The 25,623-nt window shown below is 40.2% G+C and overlaps 1 protein-coding gene across 2 annotated transcripts in view; it reads left to right on the forward strand.

Annotated features, from left to right (window-relative positions):
- The window catches only part of RAB8B (RAB8B, member RAS oncogene family), a 79,150-nt gene that overhangs the window by 46,128 nt on the left and 7,399 nt on the right, over positions 1 to 25,623 (forward strand). For both annotated transcript variants that reach the window (XM_073995965.1, XM_005559737.4), the window contains 5 exons: positions 9,656 to 9,716; positions 14,761 to 14,821; positions 20,362 to 20,439; positions 21,358 to 21,447; positions 24,479 to 24,544. In XM_073995965.1, coding sequence (XP_073852066.1) covers positions 14,819 to 14,821; positions 20,362 to 20,439; positions 21,358 to 21,447; positions 24,479 to 24,544 — 237 coding nt within the window. In that variant the 5' untranslated portion in view covers positions 9,656 to 9,716; positions 14,761 to 14,818. The remainder of the gene's footprint in view (positions 1 to 9,655; positions 9,717 to 14,760; positions 14,822 to 20,361; positions 20,440 to 21,357; positions 21,448 to 24,478; positions 24,545 to 25,623) is intronic.

The raw sequence follows: 25,623 nt of genomic DNA on the forward strand, positions 1-25,623 counted from the left end.
TGCATTCATTAATGGTGGTAGAAAAATCAACCAAAATTTCAGAGATAAAATGTGCCCTAGAAGATTTAGTCAGGGAAAGAGCAGGCACTGCCATACCACCCTTGTTCGATACAAAGAAGGGCTGTAAGCCATTGGTGACCAGGGATGGATAGGGTGGGCTACCAAGGGCTCACAGGACCTCTTTATACTGTATTGAATAAGGGCGATAGAGCCTCCTTTTCCCCTGACTAAATCTTGTAAGGTACCCCTCATCTCTAAAATTTGCTTTGGTTTTTAACTGCCATTAATGAACATACCTCCATGTATGTTTTCCAGGTTACTAATATTTGCTTTTTAAAAGAATTTAAAAAACTTTTAGACCTATTAAAGTATAGCTAATATAAAACATTCCCATGTCCATGTACCCACCACTCAATTTTGGAAATAATAAATTATAGAGTCGAAGTCCTCTATGAATCCCTCCTCTTCCATTTCTCTCTAGAGGTAACATTGAGTATTATCCTCAATTTGTTAATAATCATTCCTATCCATGTTTTATTATACATGGATATATATATATAAAACATATATATGAATGATAATACTGTTGTGTTGGTATTTTAAATATTTTTTCAGAAATATACAAATTGGTTTGACTGTATATTTCTGCAACTTGTTCTTTTCACTTACCATCATCTTTTTAGATTCATCTATGTTGATAAATATGGCTTTTGTTCACTGCTCAAGTATTCCTTCTCTTCTTGTGTACCAAGGCATTCTGCAGTTGGTGGACATTTAAGTTGTTGCCTGTGTTCTATACTATGACCCTTAAAAAGGAGGTTTCCCCACCAAGATGTGGACATTCTTGTACGTATCTCTTGTATTCCTCTTAGGGAAGGCCTGATCTTTCAGTGCCAAAACTTGATTTTAACCTAACCTTTTTTTGTTGGTCTTCATGAATCTGGGTAAATTGCTGCGTCTCTCTCGGCCTCAGTTTCCTTAGCTACACAGACAAGACTCAACTAAATGATCTCTAAAGTACTTCTCAAGTCTGTAATTCTGTGATTCTCTTTCATACTTATTTCCCTGTCTCCTTATGTTATAAGCAACCATTTAGCGTAAGAGTCAATTCAGGAAAGCAAAATCCATTAGAGAGAGAGAGAGTTTTTAAATTCAAAATGAAAATGTCTTTGAGTCATTCCCTTGGGAATGTTTTCTTACAATTTATATTTCCTATTGTATTGACTAGATAAATATTAATGAGGAAACTGGGACTACTTTAAAACCATCAAAAAATGAATGTTGAGGCATATTTGAACACATGGAAATACCTTTGGAATCTTGCCTCCTACACTTAGATGTTGGATTGTATTTCCAGCTGGGTGGGCTGCATGCCTCCTGGTGGGTCATGGATTGCTCATGAGTCAGGATGACTCAGGGACGTCATTTTGAACATGAATTATTATATCATGTGCTGCCAAAAAATGATGCTCTCAAAAAGACTTTTGAAATACAAAGAGGCTTTTTAAAAAAATTGTGGGTACATAGTAGATGTATATATTTATGGGTTACATGAGATATTTTGATACAGGCATGCAATGAGTAATAATAATCACATCAGGGCAAATGGAGTATCCATCACTTCAAGCATTTTTATCCTTTGTGTTACAAACAGTCCAATTATACTCGTAGTTATTTTAAAATGTATAATTAAATTATTTTTGATTATAGTCACCCTGTTGTCCTAGCAAATAGTAGGTCTTATTCTTTCTAACTATTTTTTGTACCCATTAACCATTACCACTTTCCCCTACCCCCCACTACCCTTCCCAACCTAACCATTCTTCTACTCTTTACCTCCATGAATTCAATTATTTTGATTTTTAGCTCCCACAAATAAATTAGAACTTGTGAAGTTTGTCTTCCTGTACCTGGCTTATTTCACTTAATATAATGACCTCCAGTTCCATCCATGTTGATGCAAATGACAGGATCTCATTCTCTTTATGGCTGAATAGTACTCCATTGTGTATATGTACCACATTTTCTTTGTCCATTCATCTGTTGATAGATGCTTAGATTGCTTCCAAATCTTGGCTATTGTGAATAGTGCTTCAATAAACATGGGAGTGCAGTTATTTCTTTGACATACTCATTTCCTTTCTTTTGGAGCAGGATTGCTGGGTCATATGATGGCTCTATTTTTAATTTTGTGAGGAACCTTCAAACTGTTCCCCATAGTGGCTGTACTAATTTACATTCCCACGAACAGTGTACAAGGGTTCCCTTTTCTCCACATCTCTGCCAGCGTTTGTTATTGCCTATCTTTTGGATAAAAGCCATTTTAACTGGGGTGAGATGATATCTCATTGTAGTTTTGATTTGCATTTCTCTGATGATCAATGATGTTGAGTACCTTTTCATGTATCTGTTTGCCATTTGTATGTCTTCTTTTGAAAAATGTCTGCTTATGTCTTCTGCTCATTTTAAAATCAGATTATTAGATTTTTTTCCTGTAGAGCTGTTTGAGCTCCTTATATATTCTGATTATTAATAGCTTGTCAGATGGGTAGTTTGCAAATATTTTTTCCCATTCTGTGGGTTGTCTTTTCACTTTGCTGATTGTTTCCTTTGCTGTACAGAAGCTTTTTAACTTGATGTGATCCTGTGTGTTCATTTTTACATTGGTTGGCTGTGCTTGCAGAGTATTACTCTAGAAATATTTGCCCAACCCAACGTCCTGGAGAGTTTCGACAATGTTTTCTTTTAGTAGTTTCATAATTTGAAGTCTTAGATGTAAGTCTTTAATCCATTTTGATTTGATTTTTGTGTATGGTGGGGGTTGGGGTCTAGTTTCATTCTTCTGCATACAGATATCCAGTTCTCCCAGCACCATTTATCCCCCAGTGTATGTTCTTGGCACCTTTGTCAAAATGAGTTCACTGTAGATGTATAGATTTATCTCTGGGTTCTCTATTCTGTTCCACTGATGTATGTGTCTGTTTTTATGCTAGTACCATGCCATTTTGGTTACTATAGCTCTGTAGTATAATTTAAACAAAGGGCTTTTTGACCTTAGGGATAATGCCCTTCAATAACTATGTTTTTTGAGATTGTATAGTTCTTTTAAATTAAAAAAATAAATAAATAAAGTTGCTCCCTTACTGCCAGGATAACCTCTGGTTCTTGCTGCTGTTGGTGTGATAGCCCCCTCCTTCTTTCCAGTCTCCAGTCATCTGGGGCTAGGGGATAAGCCATGTCTTTGGAGTTGTGAACTCAAGGACTCTTCTAGCAGCTGTGGTCACAGTTCAGCACAGAGATGTTGTGGCAGCTACTTGGGCTTCTCATTGTCCCCTTTTTCTTTCTTATTTTCTAGTTCTTAGCCAAACACTACATGAAATTGCCTTCAGAGAAGTACTACAGTTTCTCATTAAATGTAATAGCATTCATGACAGGGTAGTAGTGCAGCTCTTTCATATAGATATGAATATAAAATTTGTCCTTTCATATAGCTATGAATATAAAATTTTATTAATGAGATAGGTTTGAGTATTATATAGAGGATATATAATATGTATATAATATAGAGATACTATGATTTTTCTCAATAGCCTTTCCATTCTATTTTCAGCAGCCTGTGGATTCTAGGAGTGACCCAGGTCCAGGGATAGGCCTTGATTAATCTAAATTTAGAGAATGGATTTAGATTAATCCAATCTTGGTAATTCTCCGTGGCAGTGATTAGTTCAGAATTCAGCCTCAGCCTGCCAGAACATGACATTCCCATGGTTATAAGTCCAGAAATGAGACATGAAGGAAAACTCACTGGAGGCTTTGGGGAAACGCTTTCTCACTTTTGAGAGGCAGAGGAAAATAATCTATTTTCATCTGGTATTGCTGTTGTGGTCAGGAACTGCTGTCAGTCAAGAGTGTGAAATTGATACTCCCTGGACGGCAGAGCCCAGGGAGGTGCAGAGAAGGGAGCTGGAGCCCTAGATTGAGCCATCTCTGAACCCCAGCTCACCACTGAGCTTGTTGTGAATGAGTCAACAAATTACCTTAAGCTAGTTTGATTTGGGGTTTCGTATTTGCAGTTGAAAGCATCCTAATTATATTATCATTTTACAGCTAATTATTCTTTTAATCCCTGGAGTAGCATCAGGAAATTATCTTTGCTTTAAATTTTAACATGAATGTTAATTCACTACTGATATTATTGTCAAGCTAATTGTATTGTGTCTTTATTTTCTTATTGAAATAAGATTTCTCAGCATCCTTACTATTGTAACTATAATATATTAAGAAATTTCCAAAGTTTTTTTTTTTTTTTAAGACAGAGTCTCACTCTGTTGCCTGGGCTGGAGTGTGGTGGTGCAACCTCACCTCACTGCAACCTCCACCTCCTGGGTTCAAGTGATTCATTCTCCTGCCTCAGCCTCCCTGCTATCTGGGATTACAGGCACCCGCCACCACGCCCAGCTAATTTTTATATTTTTAGTAGAGTAGGGGTTTCACCATGTTGGCCAGGCTGACCAACTCCTGACCTCAGGTGATCCGCCCGCCTTGGCCTCCCAAAGTGCTGGGATTACAGGCATGAGCTACCGCACCTGGCCAAATTTCCAAAGTTTTTAAAGCCATCTTCACCCTTAGTAGTATATAATGTTTAATTAAATATGTAAGAGTACTTACCCTTTAATTTAGTTACTGTACACATGTTTCTGTGCATAACTTAACGGGCAAAGAGAGGATAGAGTCTTTGCATGATCTGAGAGCAATTGCAGGGCACTATGTTAATAAAACCCAATGACACAGGATTAAATCACTGTGCAAAAGCCAGGTCTTGAGGTAGGAATGGGCATGGCTGAGTGAAGAGCTGAGGAGAGAAGAGAGAGAATTACATGGGTGGAATGGCATCCTCAGAGAAGGCTGCAAAGTGAGGTGGTCATGCAGGAGTGGAGGAAAGGAGGTATGGGGCCCACTGAAAGAAGCAAAAGGCCTCGTGTGGAGAAACTCTGAGGTTTGCAGTGTCAGGAGAATGGTGCATCTGGTGGGAAAGGCTGTATCACCAGGCTGAAGAAGTTGGCTCCGTGGCTTCTTAAATAGTACAGCGACGTTACCACAGGGATTGTTGCAAGTTATTCTAGAAGTGGCATATAGGGGAATTAGACCAGGGAGAGATGTTGGCACAGTATCCTGGAAAACTATTACAAATAATCCATGCATGAAGTGACAAGAGCTGTCGGGTTATAGACTCTCAATGTGTAATCTCTTAGGTTTATATGGAATTTCAGAGATCCCAGAGCACGTTCACATAAATCATCTAATTTATCTAATTAGATGCTGTCAACCCTTTTTTATGGATGAGGATATGTAGATTCAGAGCAGTCAAGCAGCCTGTTCACAAGTTTTTAGTGACAGAACCTAACCTACAGTTCAGTGCTTTTCAATGAATTTTTACCACTTTTAGTGAAATTCTTACTTTCTAAAACTATTGCCTATTTTAGGTCCCCACTTACTTTTTTTTTCCATGTTGTGCTAATTTGAATTTGTTCTACAGCACTTGTCTGTCAATTGGCCCTTGACAGCAGCATAAGCAAAAGCTAAATACCATAGTTCACAGCTCTTACAAACATCGAAAACCTTTGAGCAGTGAAAAGATGGCTAAGTATCACCATCTTGTAGAACTTCTCACATAACTGAAAGATAATGTTCCTAACAAATACCAAAAAAAAAAAAAAAAAAAAAAAAAAAAAGCCTCTGTCAGTAGAAAGTTTTTGAAGTGTTTTAGATGAATGGAGAGTGAGACTTTAAGGAGCCTCAAATTGGCGTTGTTGAGTAAAGGTGGTAAAGTTGCCCATGACTTCCAATTATAGGCAAAATCAACCTTAAAAGAACAGGAGTTACTATCTTTTAAGGAAAGTATTAATCTGAACAAATATTCTGGTATATGATGTCTTTTATTTAAAATGTGAATGAAGGTCGGGCAGGCTAGCTCATGCCTGTAATCCCAGCACTTTGGGAGGCTAAGGCAGGTGGATCACATGAGGCCAGGAATTCGAGACCAGTCTGGTCAACATGGTGAAACCCCGTCTCTACTGAAAATACCAAAGTTAGCTGGGTGTGGTGGAGCACACCTGTAATCCCAGCTAGTCGGGAGGCTGAGGCAGGAGGCAGGAGAATCTCTTGAACCCAAGAAGCAGAGGTTGCAGTGAGCCAAGATCACGCCACTGCACTCCAGCCTGCACGACAGAAGGAGACCCGTCTCAAAAAAATAAATAAATAAAATAAGTGAATGAACTCTTCAGTGGTGAAATGTTGAACATTAGCCTTCTAATTAATTTATTCAAGTATACAGCAGGCATTTTGAAAGTCATTATTTTTTATTTTGGTAAAAAACATAATATGTAAGTTGCAATCTTAACCATTTTTAAGTGTACAGTTCAGTAGTTTTACACATGTTCACACTGTTGTGCAAATGATCTCTGGAACTATTTCATCTAGCAAATCTGAAACTCCAAACCTATTAAACAACTATTCCTTTCCCCCTCCCTCCAGATCCTGGTAACTACCATTGTACTACTATTCTGTTTCTATGGATTTGGAAAGTCATGAATTGTTTTAAAATGTTAATCTGAAGAAACATGTATTGAGTACATACCAGGTGCTGGGCATTCTTCTTGATGCCAGGCCCAGAGAGAGGTAAAGGTTGGAGGAGGATTCCTAGAGGGTCTTTGTTACACTGGATTTGGTGGCATGTAAAACGTAAATCAAAATAAAAATCAATGTCTATTAAATCTTACATGAGTGATGGAAACAGGACATTTTGTCAGATGCTAGCAGTAATATTTATGCTGAGTTGCTGAGTTTTGTGTCACCTTTCCAGACCCTGAAATGCTGAGGGAGGTACCTTAACGGAGAAAATGTGAGCCAGATAACTTGGGAATATTGGTTATCAGATTGTATTAGGTTGCCATTAAAAAGAATGGCAAAAACCACAATTACTTATGCACCAACCTAATACTTACTAATAATTTATGATTGTTAGTGAGGGGAAATAATTATTGAGAAGGTGTTCTGCTAAATTAGCTTGGGTGTGATTGTTGCCTATTTCAAGACTCACAAGAGTATCTAAAAAGGCTCCCTGGGGGAAAAGTACCACACAGAGAAAAAGGGGGGACATTCAGTTGGTTTATGTCTATGCATTGTATAAAGCTGGAGCTAGGAAGCAGCCTTTTGGGGTGCTTTCATTGTTTATATGAAGAAACATTGTAGTAACTTAGCAATTGAATGCTCCCCACCTAAAAAAACTGGAGTTGGCTGGGCACAGTGGCTCACACCTGTAATCCTAGCACTTTGGGAGGCCGAGGTGGGCGGATCACAAGGTCAGGAGAATGAGACCATCCTGGCCAACATGGTGAAACCCCATCTCTACTAAAAATACAAAAAGTTAGCTGGGCACGGTGGTGCATGCCTGTAGTCCCAGCTACTCGGGAGGCTGAGGCAGGAGAATCACTTGAACCTGGGAGGCGGAGGTTGTAGTGAGCCGAGATCGCCCCACTGCACTCCCGCCTGGCAACAGAGTGAGACTCCGTCTCAAAAAACAAAACAAACAAAACTGGAGTTAATGTTTGAGTCAATTTAGAGGATACGTAATTTACATGTTTTCCTGAAATTTCTTGGAAACCACTTTAAGGGGTTCTGTATAGCAGTGGTCCCCAACCTTTTTGGCACCAGGGACTGATTTCATAGAAGACAGTTTTTCCTCCAGTGACTGGAGGTGGTAGTGGGGGTGGTTTAGGAATGATTCAAGCGCATTACTTGATTATTATTATGCACTTATATTATATTTTTATTACGTTGTAATATATAGTGAAATAATTATACAACTCACCAAGGTAGAATCAGCTGGAGCCGTGAGCTTGTTTTCCTGCAACAAGATGGTCCTATCTGGGGGTGATAGAAGACAGTGACAGATCATCAGGCATTAGATTCTCATAGGAGTGTACAACCTAGATCCCCCGCATGTGCAGTTCACAATAGGGTTTGCGCACCTATGAGAATCGAATGCCACCGCTGATCTGACAGGAGGCTGAGCTTAGGCGGCAATGCAAGTAATGGGGAGCAGCTGTAAATACAGATGAAGCTTCTGTCACTTGCCTGCCACTCACCTCCTGCTGTGCAGCCCAGTACTGGTCCGTGGCCCAGGGGTTGAGAACCCCTGCTGGATATAATGCAAAATAATAGAAAAATCTAAACAAAGCTGAGTAGCCAGATGATGAGGATTTGGCAAATTGCAACTAAGTTGTATTCACTAACTGGTCTCCTCAGAAAGCTTATTCCTAATATATGATAGAGCTTGCTGATATTTGTCAAGGGCTTTGTGGTTCCTTGTCGTTGACAGTGATAAATAAGTTTTGAACTACTATAGTGGGGGAAAATATGTGAGGGAAGGGTTGAACTTTTGAAGTGCCAGAGCCCTTCAAAAGGCATAGCCCTTCGAAAGCCAAAACTCTTGGCTTCAGGTTAGAATCATCTGGGAAACTTAAAAATTACCAGTGCCCAGGTCCCACCCTTGACTAATTAAGTCACAATCTCAGAATTTGGGGAAGGGGGTGGGCCTAATCATGAATTTTTGTGTGTGTGTGTTTTTTTTAATATTTCTCAGTCATCTTAGTCCATTTTCTGCTGCTATGACAGAATACCTGAAACTGCATAGTTTATAATGAACAGAAATTTATTTAGCTTATAGTTCTGGAGGCTGGGAACTCCAAGGGTATGGCATCAGCATCTGTTGAGGACCTTCATGCTTCATTATCTCATGCTGGAAGACTGGAAAGGGAAGTACGCTCGTGCAGAAAAGAATGTAGGAGGAGCAGGACTCACTTTTATAAAAACCCACTCTCAAGATAACTCACTCCTGTGATAAGGACAATCCATTCTTACAGGCTCCACATGAATCAGCTCTGAAAGGTCCCACCTCTTAGTACTTAGTATCTCTAAGGTCCCACAATGGCAATCTAATTTCAACGTGAGTTTTGGAGAGGACATTCAGATCATAGTACCAGGCAATTCTAGAGTACAGTCAGGGCTAAAGTCTATTCTGCCTGTTTTCAGCTCTAGCAAGTAATCTGTGGGGAACATTTATTAAAATGTGTATAAAATACTTGCTAACTGTTTAAAATAGATATGCAGGCTTTCCCTCCCGTACTGTCAAATATGCAGATTTTTTTCCATAGTCAATTGCAAAATCTGAATAAAAAAATGGAAGAGGATGGAGGAATATTCTTTAAAGAGGTCCCATAGCCTTCTTTAGGGAAGGATTGGGGTTGAGGAGTAGATAGGAAGCATTGTTTACATGTACTTCAGGAAGTTGGAAATATGGCATGTTCTCAATCTATCTAAATTATATAACTTTGCAGGATGTGATCCATTTGTGTCAGAATAATGAGGCATATAATACGTTGCATTTAACATGTGTGGGAATTCTTTGCTGAGTAATTAGCATTCCTTTCTCCAGCCTGTATTCAGAGGAAACATACCATTCACACCCTCTCTGTGTTCACATTTTCCAGTGCGTTGGAGAGCTTTTTTTCAATAGAAATCTTTGTCCTCTTCCTAATGAGACTTGGATTACATCTGAAGAAACTTAACATATCTTTCTTTGTTTTTCTGGCAGGAATTGATTTTAAAATCAGAACGATAGAACTAGATGGAAAGAAAATTAAGCTTCAGATATGGTAAGTAAACACACACACAGAGTTTCTGCTTTAATTAGGAATTGAAAGTAGGAATTAAATGTGAATTGTAATAAGTTAGAGTCATCTTGTGAGAGCTAAAACATCTTTTCTTTATCAGAAGCAAGGGGAAATAAGTAAGTATTGGGAATCCTTCAAAGGTATCTCCACCAAGAGCTGGGAAGGTGAGAAAGGGTACTAACTGTTGGAGCCAGAAGAGATCCCATAGCTCATCTTTCCGAAACTACAATTTTTGAGGGGAGGAAACTAAATTCTAAGGAATGCAGATTACTTCTTCGTCACAGTTGTTGTAGCTTTGAAATCTGGTAAGACAAAGTAATCACGTCGTAGGAACCTTTGGCAGGAAGTACAGATCTAGGTTCTAGCCATGATGCCTCCACATTGACGGCTTTGGGCCCGTTATTTCCCTTCTCGGTCTCACCTTTTCCTCACTTGTAAATTGGTTGGATTGATGACACTGGAGGTTCCCCTCCAGCTATGATATTTTATGATTTATTTGCATATTTCTTATTAAGTAGAAAAATGAAGACTGAGAAAAAAAAGAAAAAAATTATGTCATAGTTCAGGCTGCTCTGTAAGATATTTTTAAACACACTTTTTTTCTCATACATAGCACAGTACTTCTGACACCAGATGTCAGGGGGTTTCCCCTACCAACACCAGGTAATTCTCCAGCCGATGCCAATTGGGTGTCCTATACTTTTTAATCTTCTTTTTCTTTCTGAGTTGTCCTATAATTTAAGTCAATTCTGATACTGTCTACCTGGAGATAGCGTCAGATCCCACAGGTTGAGGGCTGGGTCCCGCAGTGTCCCCACTTCAGCTGCCAGTTGCAAGTACAGGTTAAGTATCCCTTATCCAAAATGCTTGGGAACAGAAGTGTTTCCGATTTTGGATTTTCTTGGATTTTGGAATATTTGCATATACATAATGAGATATCTTGGGGATGGGACTCAAGTCTAAACACGAAATTCATTTATGTTTCATATACAGCTGATACACATGAAGCTGAACATAACTTTATACAATATTTTAATTTTTTTTTTTTGAGATGGAGTTTCGCTCTTGTTGCCCAAGCTGGGGTGCAATGGCATGATCTCAGCTCACTGCAATGTCCACCTCCCGGATTCAAGTGATTCTCCTGCCTCAGCCTCCTGAGTGGCTGGGATTACAGGCATGCGCCACCATGCCCTGCTATTTTTTTGTATTTTTAGTAGAAACGGGGTTTCTACATGGTAGCCAGATGGTCTTGAACTCCTGACCTCAGGTAATCCGCTCGCCTTGGCCTCCCAAAGTGCTGGGATTACAGGTGTGAGCCACTGCGCCTGGCCAATGAAATTTTTTGAATAAACTGTGTTGTATGCCTACATTTTGACTGTGTCCCATCACATGAGCTCAGGTGTGGAATATTCCACTGTGGCATCATGTCAGCACTCAAAAAGTTTTGGATTTGGGAGCATTTTAGATTTTGGATTTTCAGATAAGGGATACTCAGTTGTAGTAGGTTGTCACCTCTACTTCTGACTGACTGGCTATAAATTGGGATTCTGATGATCCCTCCTCTGATTCCTTTAATTTACTAGAGCAGCTTACAGAACTCAGGGAAACACTTTATTTGTGTTTACCCGTTTATTATTGCAAGGAATACAGATGAACAGCCAGATGGAAGAGATGCACAGGGCAAGGCCTGTGGGAAGGGGTGAGGAACTTCCACACTTCCTTCCTTGTGGGAGGGGGCATCTACCTTCCAAGCACATCCAGCACCTCCACGTGTCTCACTATCCTGAAACTCTCCAAACCCAGTCCTTTTGGATTTTTATGGAAGCTTCCTTATGTAGCCGTGCTTGATTACATCGTGGGCCATTGGTGATTAAGTCAACCTTTAGCCCCTCTCTCTTCTCCAGAGGTTGGGTGGTAGGACTGAAGTTCCAGCCCACCTATTAGTTGGTTGGTTCTCCTGGCAACCAGCCTCCTATCCTGGGGCTGGACAGGAGCCCCAGCCACCAGTTATTTCATTAGCACACAAAAAGAACTTAAACACTTTGTTGGAGAGTCCAAGAATTTTACTATCTGTGTGCCAAGAATCAGGAGCAGAGACCAAATATGTTTCTTATTGTATGTGTTTCTTACTGTATCACACTATCACAGCTACTATAACAAAAATACCATAGATGGGTGTCTTAAACAATAAACATTTATTTCTCACAGTTCTGGAGGCTGGGAAATCCAAGATCAGGGTGCCAGTAGATCCAGCGTCTAGTGAAGGCTTGCTTCCTGATTTGTAGACAGCTATCTCACTTGTATCCTCACATGGCCCAGAGAGAGATCATCTCTCTGGTGTCTCTTAGAAGAGCACTAATCCCTTTCACAAGGGCTCCACCCTCATGACCTAATTACCTCCCAAAGTTCCCCTATCTAAATACCATCACATTGAGGATTAGGCTTCAACATATAAATGTTGGAGGAACACAAACTATCAGTCCTTAGGATGTTTCCCAACTCTAATGTTGCAATATACAAGGCAAAGATCTTATGATTACCCAACTCTGGTTCATAAACTCCTGAAGAATCTGTCCAACTACAATGAATAAATATGGTTCCTCCAGATTGCTAGATTGAATATTTTTGACATGAACTCAGAAGCTCTTCTTAGATTTTTTTTTTAACCTCCTAGAAGCTGGTTTAATTTCTTTCAGTTCAGTGCCTTGCATGGAGCCATATAGATTTGGAGCTTTGGGGAGGTTTTTGGTGATGTTTGCAGATCTAATGTGTAATGATGACAGCAGTAGACAAAACGTAGAATTCAGAGCAGCACTGACTAAGAATGAGGCAGGGCTGAAGAGTAAAGTTATACATATTAGCTTTTGCCTTAGGCTCTATTTCTTTTTTGAATCTCAGAACTGGGATAGAAGAAGAATATCCCCCAGCCCTTCTTTTATAGAGAAGGAAACAGGGACTGAGAGTGATTAGGTCCACCTGAGGGCATATGTGATGAAGCTGGGACAACTACTCAACTGCCCTGTAACATAGTGATTAGCTTCCTAGTGGTTTCCAGTGTACTTCATTGGAAAATGTTATGAAGGTTACTATAGGCTGCCCTTTCCATCCATTGGTATTGAACAAGATGCCAAATATTTTACAGATTTAAAAAATTACATCTTTTCTCATGATCCCCTCCTTGGGTTTCTCAGAGAATTTCTGACTCTGTGCTGTGTAGTCCTGATCATAAGTGTTTCTAGGAGCCTGTGTGTGATCAGCTAATTATAACTTAATAGAGAGTAGCCACAACATCATGGCACAATCTCTCATTACTCTCAGCAACAAAATTGTCTCCATTCAGTCCTCACAACTTACATTTAGAGTGGTAATGTTTTTCTTCCATCCTCACTGCAAAGCGGGTTCTAGGTCAGCAGTGTGTTCAAATCAAGAAAATATCGTTAGTCTACCCAAAAGTGCTTGGCTTCCATTTCCCCATGATTTGTTAGCTGTGCATCAAACAAGTGCCCCATGTATCTAATGCTGATCAAAGAGAATGACAAGATAAGATAGCTTTTGTGTGAGGCCTGACCCAGAGCTGAACAGCTGAGACCTAAGATGCTTGTCTCCTTCAAGAGTTTGAGCTGGGCTGGGCGCGGTGGCTCACACCTGTAATCCCAGCACCTTGGGAGACCGAGGCGGGTAGATCACAAGGTCAGGAGTTGGAGACCATCCTGGCCAATATGGTGAAACCCCATCTCTACTAAAAATACAAAAATTAGCTGGGTGTGGTGGCAGGCGCCTGTAGTCCCAGCTACTCGGGAGACTGAGGCAGGAGAATTGCTTGAACCCGGGAGGCAGAGGTTGCAGTGAGCCAAGATCGTGCCACTGCACTCCAGCCTGGGCAACAGAGCGAGACTCCGTCTCAAAAACAAACAAATAAATAAACAAATAGTATGAGCTCTTTAGTGGCAGAGCTCGGGCCATAGTTCCTCTGAGCTTGTTTTCTCATCTGCAGAACTTGGATACTGGTAATACCCCCACCCAGTAGCCCACCCTACTGGGCTGTGGTAGACATCACGTGAGTGCAGTGTGAAAGTATTTTGTAAGGTATATGTCTACGTTGAGGTATTTATTGCTTTTTAACTTATGATATTCCCCTGGGCCTTCATATTTTATTAGGATTTGATATATACTAGATTTCTAGTCTATTTCCACAAATGCTGCTTTCTGTCCTGCAATTAAATTGTCTTAGTAGCACAGGGAATGAATTAGCTCTGGCTGGAAGTGGAAAATTTGAGAATATTGATTTTCTCAAGTATCAAGGAAATTTAACTTCCTTTATAGGATTGCTTCTATAAATGAAATCAGAAACTCTTGTATTTTTCAGAATGCATTTTAATGGTATGCCATCAGCTAAAAAGCAAAAATATGTGAAAGTTTATAGAGTTTTGACATGTTGTTTATGTTTAAAAGTCTGAAAACATTGTCAAAATTTATGTGTTGAACTCCAGGTCCCCATGAAATCATGGGCTCCATAGCTGAACGAGTTCTTAAGGAGATCTATTTTATTGTGCTCTGCAGAGCAGAATGTACACAGTAATAAGTCCAGCTCAACTGCTTGCTTTATACAGAAATCAGACATTCAGGCAAGAAAGCAAAGTGCTTTAATCATTAAGCACTTACAAAAAGGATTATAACTACCTCCGGGAGTCCAAGAATTTAGAATTATTCTCTATTCCCTCCCACGTGTGTTCGACTAATATAACACGCCAGTTCCTAGGAGGATTTTTCTGTCTATTTTTCTGTTGCTGTTTTTATCAAGGTCTGGGTTTTTCACCCAGGTCATTGTGAGCTCTTGACAGGCTCCTGTGGCTACCACCGCCTCCAGCTTGCAGATGTGCAGAGGGCTCCCTTTGTGTCTCATTCTCCTTTCCCCTGTGACCACTGCACCCTAAGCAGACCAGAATTACATCTCCTACAGCAGGGTTTCTCCTCAGTGATGCTGGTGATGACTTTAAAAACCACTCTCCTTTGTTTCATATTTTAGGGACACAGCGGGTCAGGAAAGATTCCGAACAATCACGACAGCGTACTACAGAGGAGCCATGGTGAGTGTGTTGTAGGGTTTTGTAACTCTTCAGGTAGAAGTAAAGCATGAATGTTTGTTTGCCAAGATTATAGGATTCAAGCTGGAGTCTAGTACAATGGAGAAAAATACAATTTATGATGGGGAAACAAGACATTTAAAGGGTTTTTTGGTTGTGTTTAGCAACTGTATACTTTGCCAGTGGTCTTCATCACAATAATCAGGTGATTAACTTATAGATGTTCTAGAACTCCTCCACACATTCTGATATGATTCTATATTTTCATTATTTTTCCTTTTATTAATACCTTATGGCAATCTTAGCAAACCACAAGCCCTATGACTAAGTATTCCTTTCTTATACTCTCTTGTCATTCAGCCCTGCCACCATTATCTCTTACCTCACCACCTCCACAACATCCACTGCTGTGGCTCATGTCTCTGTCATCCCCCTGACCACATTCTGCCAGCTGGCCGGAAAGAATCTGGTGAATCTTGACTACCAAGTTCTTTGCTGAATCCAGGCATTTTTCCTTGCTGTCATAACTTTGTCACTTGTTATGTTCTATCCTAAGATGTTTCATCTATTCAGTGCACTTTTATTGCTTTTTGGCTCTGGGCAGTGTGATGCTAGGAGTACAGTGGTGAGTAAGGCAGCTTGAAAGCCGCCTTACTTCCATGAGCTGTGCTTAACCATGCCTAGAATGTCAGGTTCAGACCACGGCTTTATCTCTGGTGTTTAGGCCTAAGCCAAGCACAAGTTGGAGTCTTGAACTATGATGAAATCCAGTATGCTCAGAGAGTCTGACGGTTGAACAACTGAGATCGTGAACCCCAACTGGTAGATTGTAGGGTACCAGCTGCCATCATTCCCAACTCATTGCTTAAAAGATTCTTGTATTCCTGGAGTGGTGCTAGGGTGACAGAGCTGAAGGGGTGATAGCTGTCCCCACGCCTCCAGGAAGATGTGGTCTGAACCCACAGATCCCCTCACTGACATGCTGCCCTTCGTCCTCCACCACCACTCACTCTCCAGTGTTGGAGTAGCATCATAACTCATCCCCACAAGAAGAGTAGGGATTTCTTTTTAAAGCGGAAGTGTACCACTAACCATTTTATGTGTATTTGTTCCGCACACTCCACCCTATAATACTTTTAAGATTGTAAAGGGTCATCGTTTTAATAAAAATAGCTGCCAGCCACTCTCTATTTTGCTTAGACTGGAATCAAAGGGAAGGGGCTTATTATATGTGCCAGGAAGACATTTGTTTGTCGTTTGTTTGTTTCCCCCAGGAAGGAATTTTAGGGATAAAAAGAACATCATAACAGGGATGATTTGGAATAGTTTACAGGTAATTCTGATTAGAGGCATCTTAGACACACATGCCTTTCTGTTGAGTAGTTTTTTGCATGCTAGGAATGATGTGCTGACACCATTTGCATGCTCATTTTCACTGGAGGGTGGGCAGGGGCACTTAGAATATGAGAGTAAATGTTTTGCTTGAATGTCTGGCTGTAGTCCATTGTATGAAGAAAGAGGGCATGGAAATATATTAAATAATATATTTAGATTTGAGGATTGTCTTTTAATTTATTTACTGCCTAGTCTTTCCTCACATTACTTCAGATAATTAGAAATTGTTGCTATTCTAAAGAGTATTATTTTCCACATTTTGAAGGTAGAGATTTCTGTCTTTGTTCTCCTGTATACAATGCCAGTATCTGACATGTAGTAGAGGCTCAATAAATGCTTGCTAAAGGGGTGAATCGGTGGGATATTTTAGATCTAGAAACCATCTTAGATAAATCTTCAGGAAATCCTGCTGTGCCTGAGTCTTGGATCTCTCAAGTCATCTGTTCCAGTGGGTTGCGGGGCCCCCATTTTCAGCAAGTAGTGGTTATGGCAGGTTTAGTTTGGTTGATTCAGGTATGTGGCATGTTGACAAGCACTATACTGGAGTCTGTCACCATGTCACTTCAAACACATCAGCAGCATTCATAGGCATAGCAGTGATCCTGATGGACATTTGGGCTTTGGGGAAAAACAGGACCATATCATTACATTATTAACATTTCTCATAGACCAACACCATCTTCTGAATTCTTAGGAAGCTGTTCTTCTTGTAGATATATACTAGATACATAAAGTTTTAACTGACACACTTGAATTTGTATTTCTAACTGATTCATAATCTTATTAGCTTAAAAACATAAGAAATAGGTGAATGATTTCTGCTATTGAAACTAAAGATATAAATTAATGATAACTGCCATTTGTTGAGTCCAAGCTATGTCCCAGACTCTAGGTGAAGTAGTTTACACATATCTCAGTAGATCCTCAAAACGATCTAGCGTGGAAGAAGTATTGTCCTCATTCTGTAAATGAGGTCATGGAGACTGAGAGGAATAAAATAATGTCTACAGGATCTCCCAGTTAATATGTGCTGGAGTCTGAGTTAGGAGCCTCAGACTCTAGAGCTTGTGTTCGTAACACCACACCATGTTCACACTTTCTGTGCTAACCAGTGAAATGAAACTTCATGATGAAATGGCACGTATGATCTGGGTTGTTCACACAGTCCAAAGAATGGTAGAGCTAGGGCAATAATTTGGGTAATTTTAATATTGTAGGCAGCCAAACACATTGCATCAGGAATTATGCAGAATCCACTTTGATTTATTTTTATTGTGGTAAAATATACATAATAGAACATTTACCATTTTGACAATTTTAAAATGTATAGTTCTCTACTTTGACCTTTTTTTTTTTTTTTTTTTTTTTTTTTTTTTTTTTTTTGAGACAGAGTTTCACTCTTGTTGCCCAGGCTGGAGTGCAGTGGCACGATCTCGGCTCACTGCAACCTCCACCTCCCAGGTTCAAGTGATTCTCCTGCCTCAGCCTCCCAAGTAGCTGAGATTACAGGCATGCACCACCACGCTCAGCTAATTTTGTATTTTTAATAGAGACAGGGTTTCACCATGTTGGCCAGGCTGGTCTCGAACTCCCGACCTCAGGTGATCCACCTGCCTTGGCCTCCCAAAGTGCTGGGGATTATAGGCGTGAGCCATCACGCCCAGGCTGACCTTTATAAATAAAATTATTTACATTGAGACAATTGTAAAATCGCCTTTCCAGCATGTAACCGAAGTGAAGCATTTGTATTTGAGGCTAGAGGAAGGGAGGATAGAGGAGTTGTTTGTCATTTAAACAATAATGTATGTTTTTCTGGTTGCAAAAAGGATACATATACTATAGGAAACTTTGAAAATCCCAAGAAATCATCTAAAATCCCACTACTCTGAGAGATATATTCTGTTAACATTTAATTTCCTGTATTCTTTGTCTATATGTATGTGTGTGTTTTATATGATATATATTTATTTATGTTTATATTTTATATTTACTTACAAAGTTGGAAGCCAGACCTGGAAGGACTTCCCCCTACCATACTAAGGAATTTTAATTTAAATTTGAGTGTAATGGAGAGGTGCTAAAGAGATTTGATCAATGAAGTGATAGCTCTAGTGCCCTTATGGAAAGTGGATTAGAGGAGGCTAAGAATGAAAGCAGGGAAGCTGGATGTGGTTGCTCATGCCCAGAATCTCAGCAGCTCAGGAGGCGGAGGTGGGAGGACTGCTTGAGTTCAGAAGTTTGAGGCCAGCCTGGGCAACATAGCGAGACCTCGTCTCTTAAAAAAAAACAAGAAAGAAAAAAAAAGAATGAAATTCATCAGGGAAATCAATTAAAGATGATGGGAATCCAGGTAAAGACTAATTTGTGAGAATCTGAATAAGGCTGTGTGTGTGATAGGTAAGATTCTGGAATATTTAGGACATTGGGTCTCCAGGACTTAGTGACTGATTGGCTATAGCGAAGAAGACAGCTCCCACATGTGTGCTTGGACTGGCTGACTGGGTTGTATTACTTTCACCAAAATGGTAATACAGGGACAAATAGAAGATTCAAAGGAGACAAGACAACCTCATGTTTTACTTTGTTGAGTTTGCCGTGATCACAGGGGGTATCTATTGGCCAATGTCCAGACAGTGGTCTCTCGAGTACCCCAGCCTAGCCCTTCAGCCTCAGCTTGTGCCCTCCACCCATTAGATCTGTGCAGCCTTGCAGAGCTGACTTTCTTTCACTCAATCCAGTGGTCTCTGGTTCAACATCAGTAAGAGATTTACAATGTTTCTGCCATTTGCCAGGTACCTGGGCTTCCCCTCTTCACCCTAGCTCCTAGTTCTTTGCCTAGTTTATGTCTACTAAGATCCCCGGCTTTGGCTTTAATGTCATTTCCTCAGGGAAGCCTCCCCTGCCCACTCCAGCCCCTCAACCAGATTCAATTACATCCCTAGCATATGAGCTCCCCGTGCATCTTCATAGCAATTGTCAAAATTATGATTAGTTGTATAGATATTGGTTCATTGTCTGTTGTCTTTGCTAGCCATCTACAAGAGGAAGAGACCTTTTCTATCTTGTTCATTGCTAGTAGCATCTGGTATAGTATCAGGCACACAGTAAGTGCTCACTAAATATTTGTGTAGTAGATGGACAGGTGAGTAGTTCTAGCACTTAGTACAGAAGTGTGGTCTGGGGATATAGATTTTGCAATAGCATACCGGTGTTAGTTTCAACATTTGGAAGGTAAACCTTTTGGAGATACCAGACATGGACCGGGCGCAGTGGCTCACGCCTGTAATCCCAGCACTTTGGGAGACTGAGGTGGGCGGATCACAAGGTCAGGAGATCGAGACTATCCTGGCTAATATGGTGAAACCCCGTCTCTACTAAAAATACAAAAACTTAGCCGGGCGTGGTGGCGGGCACCTGTAGTCCCAGCTACTCGGGAGGCTGAGGCAGGAGAATGGTGTGAACCTGGGAGGCAGAGCTTGCAGAGAGCGGAGATCGTGCCCCTGCACTCCAGCCTGGGTGACAGAGGGAGACTGTCTCAAAAGAAAAAAGAAAGAAAGAAAGATATATCAGACATGGAGTCTTTAAAAATATGACGAGAATGCCTTTCATTAAACCAGTATAACAAATACATTGGATTTTAAGTGTCTGTGATGTACTTAGATAAATAGTGACAACCTATTTTTTGATCAACATATATAAAAAATAATTTTAAATCAGTGTAGCCTCAATCTTAGTAGAACAGTAGGAAGCAAGATAGTTTCTACTTGGAATAAACAAGTGCACAATGGAAGTGACAAACTCTTACTCCCAGTGTTATCTGTGTTTTGACTGAACACTCAGCCCAGTTGGTGCTGATTGTTTTCATGTTAGGCCAGGTGGAAAGGGTGTCTCACCTTTACCACAATCACCAGTTCATTAAAGGTTAACAGTGAAAATGTTAACAGGGTTTTTATTTACATGGTGAGACCAGTGGAATAATGTATTTATTGATTTTTGTTTCTCTGTACTTTTCAAATTTATTATGAATCCTTTTGTAAAGGGAAAAATGGACAAACAAAAGGTTTCTGGAGGGTAGGAGTACATTGACATTATATACTATAACTTTAAATATATAAAGTACTAAATAAAGGTCTTTTTCCCCATTACAGGGCATTATGCTGGTCTATGACATCACAAATGAAAAATCCTTTGACAATATTAAAAATTGGATCAGAAACATTGAAGAGGTATGTGCGGAAAGAGAATGGTGACATTGGAGAAGAGTCCTGCTGGGTGCTTTTAAAAGGCTCCTCTGTCTCTGCAAGGCAGCTGAGCTGCTTAGAAGCAGGGCATGGGCAGGTTGGGCCTTCTCTCTCTGAAGAGCTCCATAAATCTCTGGTGCTGCCAGTCTGACTACTGGGGCATAGGGGAACAGAGAAATAATGTCACAAGATTTTAAGTTTGGGCCACATATGGGAAATAATTTAATCCTAGATCACATTTTACACATGAATAACAGACCAGAAAGAAATGATTTGCCTGTGCTCATACAGCCTTTAAAAAGAAGAGCCAGGATTAAAACATCTGGTTCCCAACTTCTATCCCACCATGCTGTTTGGCTAGCAACAGTATCTCTTTACCCTGGCAACTTTTTACCCTTCTGACATTTTCTCTATCTTAGATATTTGAAGATTGTTTTAATCCCAGGATAATTGGTATTAAGATTTTTTAATGTCTTTGTCACTTAAGAAAGAAATCTGACTGATACAATTTTGTACACGTTTCTATTAACTTAGATGAATTTCTTTTTAAAATAGTTCAGAATCCAGAATGCCTTCTCCACTGGTTCACTCAGTACCAAGTTTTTGTCCTTCTTTGACCCAAATATTTGGAAATTTTGTCATTAGATCACCGTAAGCTTTATTTGTGTGTGTTCCACCTTCTTTCCAAACCTCAGGAAGAAGGTTTGCACAGGCTCTGTGAGGGCTCTTGTGCTGTAGCTTTGCCCCTCCTCCCATCTTTAAACTTTTCTCTGAATTACGCCTTGTGTGAGTGAAAGATTGTTTGTCTTATTAAATTCATGTGTTTCTGACAAGTTGGATTTGTCTAGTAAGTAATGGGTTTTTCTCAGGCTGTTTTTATAGCATGCTATTTTCTCCCTGCAGCATGCCTCTTCCGATGTTGAAAGAATGATCCTGGGTAACAAATGTGATATGAATGACAAAAGACAAGTGTCAAAAGAAAGAGGGGAGAAGGTAAATGTGAATGGAATGAATAAAGGTTGGATTCTACTCACATTAAGCATTTCTTTTCTTCATATTGTTTAATTATTGATTTAAGTTTTTTTTTTAATCTGTGTTTTAATCCTTTTAAATTGGATATCAACAACAAAGAGATGTAATCCATACTTGAATGGTGTGAATTAGTATTCGAGATCCAGCTCCCTATACTGTGTGGTCATGACTCATTCCTAAAGAATTTGCTAATGTTTTCTGGGAGATACAAATTGGTCCTTTCTCAGATTCCTGCAGCTTAGAGTTCAGGCTGTTTCTTCCAGATCTGTGTGAAAATGCCCAGTTTTGAAGCTAAAGTAATTCATTCTTTTTTTAAAAAAAGTTACAGGGTAGGTGAAGTTTCAACAGGAATCATTTTCCAATTCATTTTTTCCCCTAAGAATATTTTACTATACATTAGCTTTAGGTTTTATGGATAAATTCCTTGTAATTGATCAAGCTATGGATGTCATTTATATGTTGTTTATGGGCATTTCTCTCTTTTGTGTCCTCCTGTAAAGCAAAAGGATATTTTGTGCACATATTTACTTCTGTGGCAGATTCTAAATTGACTTAGAAGCTTCACTTTTTAAGTCTTGGAATTTTGCTTTAGCCTTTAAAAAAATTATATATGCAAATTGAATTTTCTTTTTTCTTTTTTTTTTTTTTTTTTTTTGGTTTTTTTTTTTTGAGACAGAGTCTTGCTCTGTCTCCCAGGCTGGAGTGCAGTGGTGTATTCTCAGTTCACTGCAACCTCTGCCTCCTGGGTTCAAGCAATTCTTATGCCTCAGCCTCCAAGAAGCTGGGATTATAGGCATGTGCCACCACACCCGGCTAGTTTTTGTATTTTTAGTAGAAACGGGGTTTTGCCATGCTGGCCAGGCTCGTCTTGAACTCCCGGCCTCAAGCAGTCCACCTGCCTCGGCCTCCCAAAGTGCTGGGGTTACAGGTGTGAGCCACCATGCCTGGCCACATTTTGTTTTTCAATTTGACTGTGAACTTTTGCTAAAGACTTTTTTCCCCTAAAAACATTTACTTAATTTTAGCATTGTAAATAAACTAAGAACTTTTTGAGGAATATATGAGAGTTCAATTTGTCTTAATAGAAATCAAAGCTTGAATACTTTAGTATTTAAATTTTTGTTCAGTTCTGGACTCATTTATTAAAAGTAATTAAGGCCTGGCACGATGGCTCACACCTGTAATCCCAGCACTTTGAGAGGCCAAGGTGGGCGGATCACGAGGTCAGGAGTTCAAAACCAGCCTGACCAACATGGTGAAACCCTGTCTCTACTAAAAATACAAAAATTAGCTGGGCATGGTGGCACACACCTGTAATCCCCGCTACTCAGGAGGCTGAGGCAGAAGAATCGCTTGAACCCGGGAGGCGGAGGTTGCAGTGAGCTGAGAGAGTGCCACTGCACTCCAGCCTGGGCAACAGAGTGACACTCTGTCTCAAAAAAAAAAAAACAAGGGTAATTAAAAGTCAGTATAAGTTTTTGTTTTTTATTTGAGACGGAGTTTCACTCTTGTCATCCAGGCTGGAATGCAATTGCACGATCTGGGCCCACTACAACCTCCAGCTCCCTGGTTCAAGCGATTCTCTTGTCTCAGCCTCCCAAGTAGCTGGGATTATAGACGCCTGCCGCCACACCTGGCTAATTTTTGTATTTTTAGTAGAGACCGGGTTTCGCCATGTGCCATCCTGGTCTCTACCTCCTGACCTCAGGTGATCCGCCCGCCTCGACCTCCCAAAGTGCTGGGATTACTGGCGCGAGCCACTGCGCCCGGTCAGTATAGTAAAGTTGGAGAATTATACTTTGGGAGCAGATAAAAGGAGTGAATGAATCCCAGGCTAATGGTAGTTTTACCAGTGGAGGATCTTGACTACAAAGTCATCCAGGTTCTTGGCATTTTGAGCAAAGAACTGGACAAAACGCACAAACAAAACAATGAAAGAATGAAGACAAAAAAAGCACAGAATTATCGAAATGAAAGTATACTCCACAGAGTGGGAGTGGGCTTGAGCAAGCAGCTTGAGCACTGGTTACAGAATTTTCTGAGGTTTAAATACCCTCTAGAAATTTCCCATGGGTTACTTCGTTCACACCCTACATAAATGAAGTAGTGGCCCATGACCAGTCTGATTGGTTGCAGAAGGTGACCAATCAGAGGATGAAATGAAGTTACAAAGTTATGCCCTGCGCAGACGTCTGATTGGTTGTGGGAGAGAACCAATCAGAGGTACTTTCCATTTTTAATCTGTGAGTCAGAAAACGGGAGGAGGTTGCAAAGGGAATAACCCCTGTACTTGTGTTACTTGGGCGTGGAAGACTGGGGTTTTTCTTTTGATTTAGTTATAGGAAGTCAGTATGAATTGGTTTTAGGTTCCCTGCCAACAGACCCTATTCTCCTACCTCAGGAGATATTTATCCTATATTAGAGAACTAAAAGTACAAAAAAAGAAAAAAAGAGAAGTACTTAAATTATTATTATTATTTTATTTTATTTATTTATTTATTTTGAGACAGAGTCTTGCTCTGTCACCCGGGCTGGAGTGCAGTGACGTGATCTCCACTCGCTCCAACCTCCGCCTCCTGGATTCAAGCAATTCTCCTGCCTCAGCCTCCCGAGTAGCTGGGACTACAGGCGCGTGCCACCACGCCTGTCTAATTTTTTATGTTTTCAGTAGAGACGGGGTTTCATCGTGTTAGCCAGGAGGGTCTCGATCTCTTGACCTCGTGATCCACCTGCCTCGGCCTCCCAAAGTGCGTGAGCCACCACGCCCGGCCTTAAATTATGTTTTAAATGGAAGTTGTGCCATCTTTCTTATGATGATTAAGTTAAATTATTAAATTCCGAATACAGTAGAAGAAAACAAAGAAATTTGAGAACCACAGGAGTTCTGAAATAGATACCCTACCTTTGAGACTTTGAAAAACCTAAGAAATATAAATGCATTATATGTTCGAGCATCTTTTGCTAAATTTAAATATTTCTGTTTGCCTTTCAGCTAGCAATTGACTATGGGATTAAATTCTTGGAGACAAGCGCAAAATCCAGTGCAAATGTAGAAGAGGTAAGAAGGAAACGTTTGGTGACTTGTTACAGAGCAGCACAGGTGCTTAGGGGCCTGTGTTCAAGCAGCTCTCAAAGCTTTGGTATTTTCTGACCTAGTGAATGCCTTTTGTTGACCCAACTCCACTTTGTAGGCTTTTGTGCTTCTAATTTTTTTTTTTTTTTTTTTTTTGAGATGGTGTCTCGCTCTGTTGCCAGGCTGCAATGCAGTGGCATGATCTCAGCTCACTGCAACCTCTGCCTCCCAGGTTCAAGCGATTCTCCTGTGTCAGCCTCCTGAGTAGCTGGTACTACAGGTGTGCACCACCACACCCAGCTAATTTTTGTATTTTTAGTAGAAACAGGGTTTCATCATGTTGGCCAGGATGGTCTCGATCTCTTGACCTCGTGATCCACTCGCCTTGGCCTCCCAAAGTGCTGGGATTACAGGCGTGAGCCACCACAACTGGCTGCTTCTGATTTTTACGCAGATACTGGTTGTTGAATTTCTAGCATGTAGCCTCCACGTGGGTTAATTAGATTGCACAGTTAAGATTCACAGAATAGAATGTGGAAGTTCAGTTTTACCCTTTGTTTGGGCAGCTGGAAATCCTTGACTAGAAGACCAACCAGTGTCCTGTGCTCATTCATGTCATTCTGTATGCCTGCAGCAGAAGAGTTAAATCACTTTCAAGGCTGTACTCTCTCAAGGGAAAATTAAGCTGTTAGTTTATAGGACACATTTCTTTAGGGTACACATTTGAGGTAGATTAAGCACAATAAATTGTAACAGTGGCATTTAGTAGAAATAAGAAAGTGTGTTTATCAGGGAGTAGCGTTAATAAATTTTCATTAAGATAGCTGTTAAGGAAAACCAAACCATCTAAAGTCTTAGGAGAATACGTTTTCTTCAATACCTAACGTAGATGACCAGTTGATGGGTGCAGCAAACCACCATGGCACGTGTATACCTATGTAACAAACCTGCACATTCTGCACATGTATACCAGAACTTAAAGGGTAAAAAAAAAAAAAAAAAAATATAGGTTTTCTTCACCAAGAGAACTGTTGATATTTTCTTTTTTAAAAAACATTTTTTCA

Source organism: Macaca fascicularis, chromosome 7, assembly GCF_037993035.2.
Source record: "Macaca fascicularis isolate 582-1 chromosome 7, T2T-MFA8v1.1".
NCBI lineage: Eukaryota > Metazoa > Chordata > Mammalia > Primates > Cercopithecidae > Macaca > Macaca fascicularis.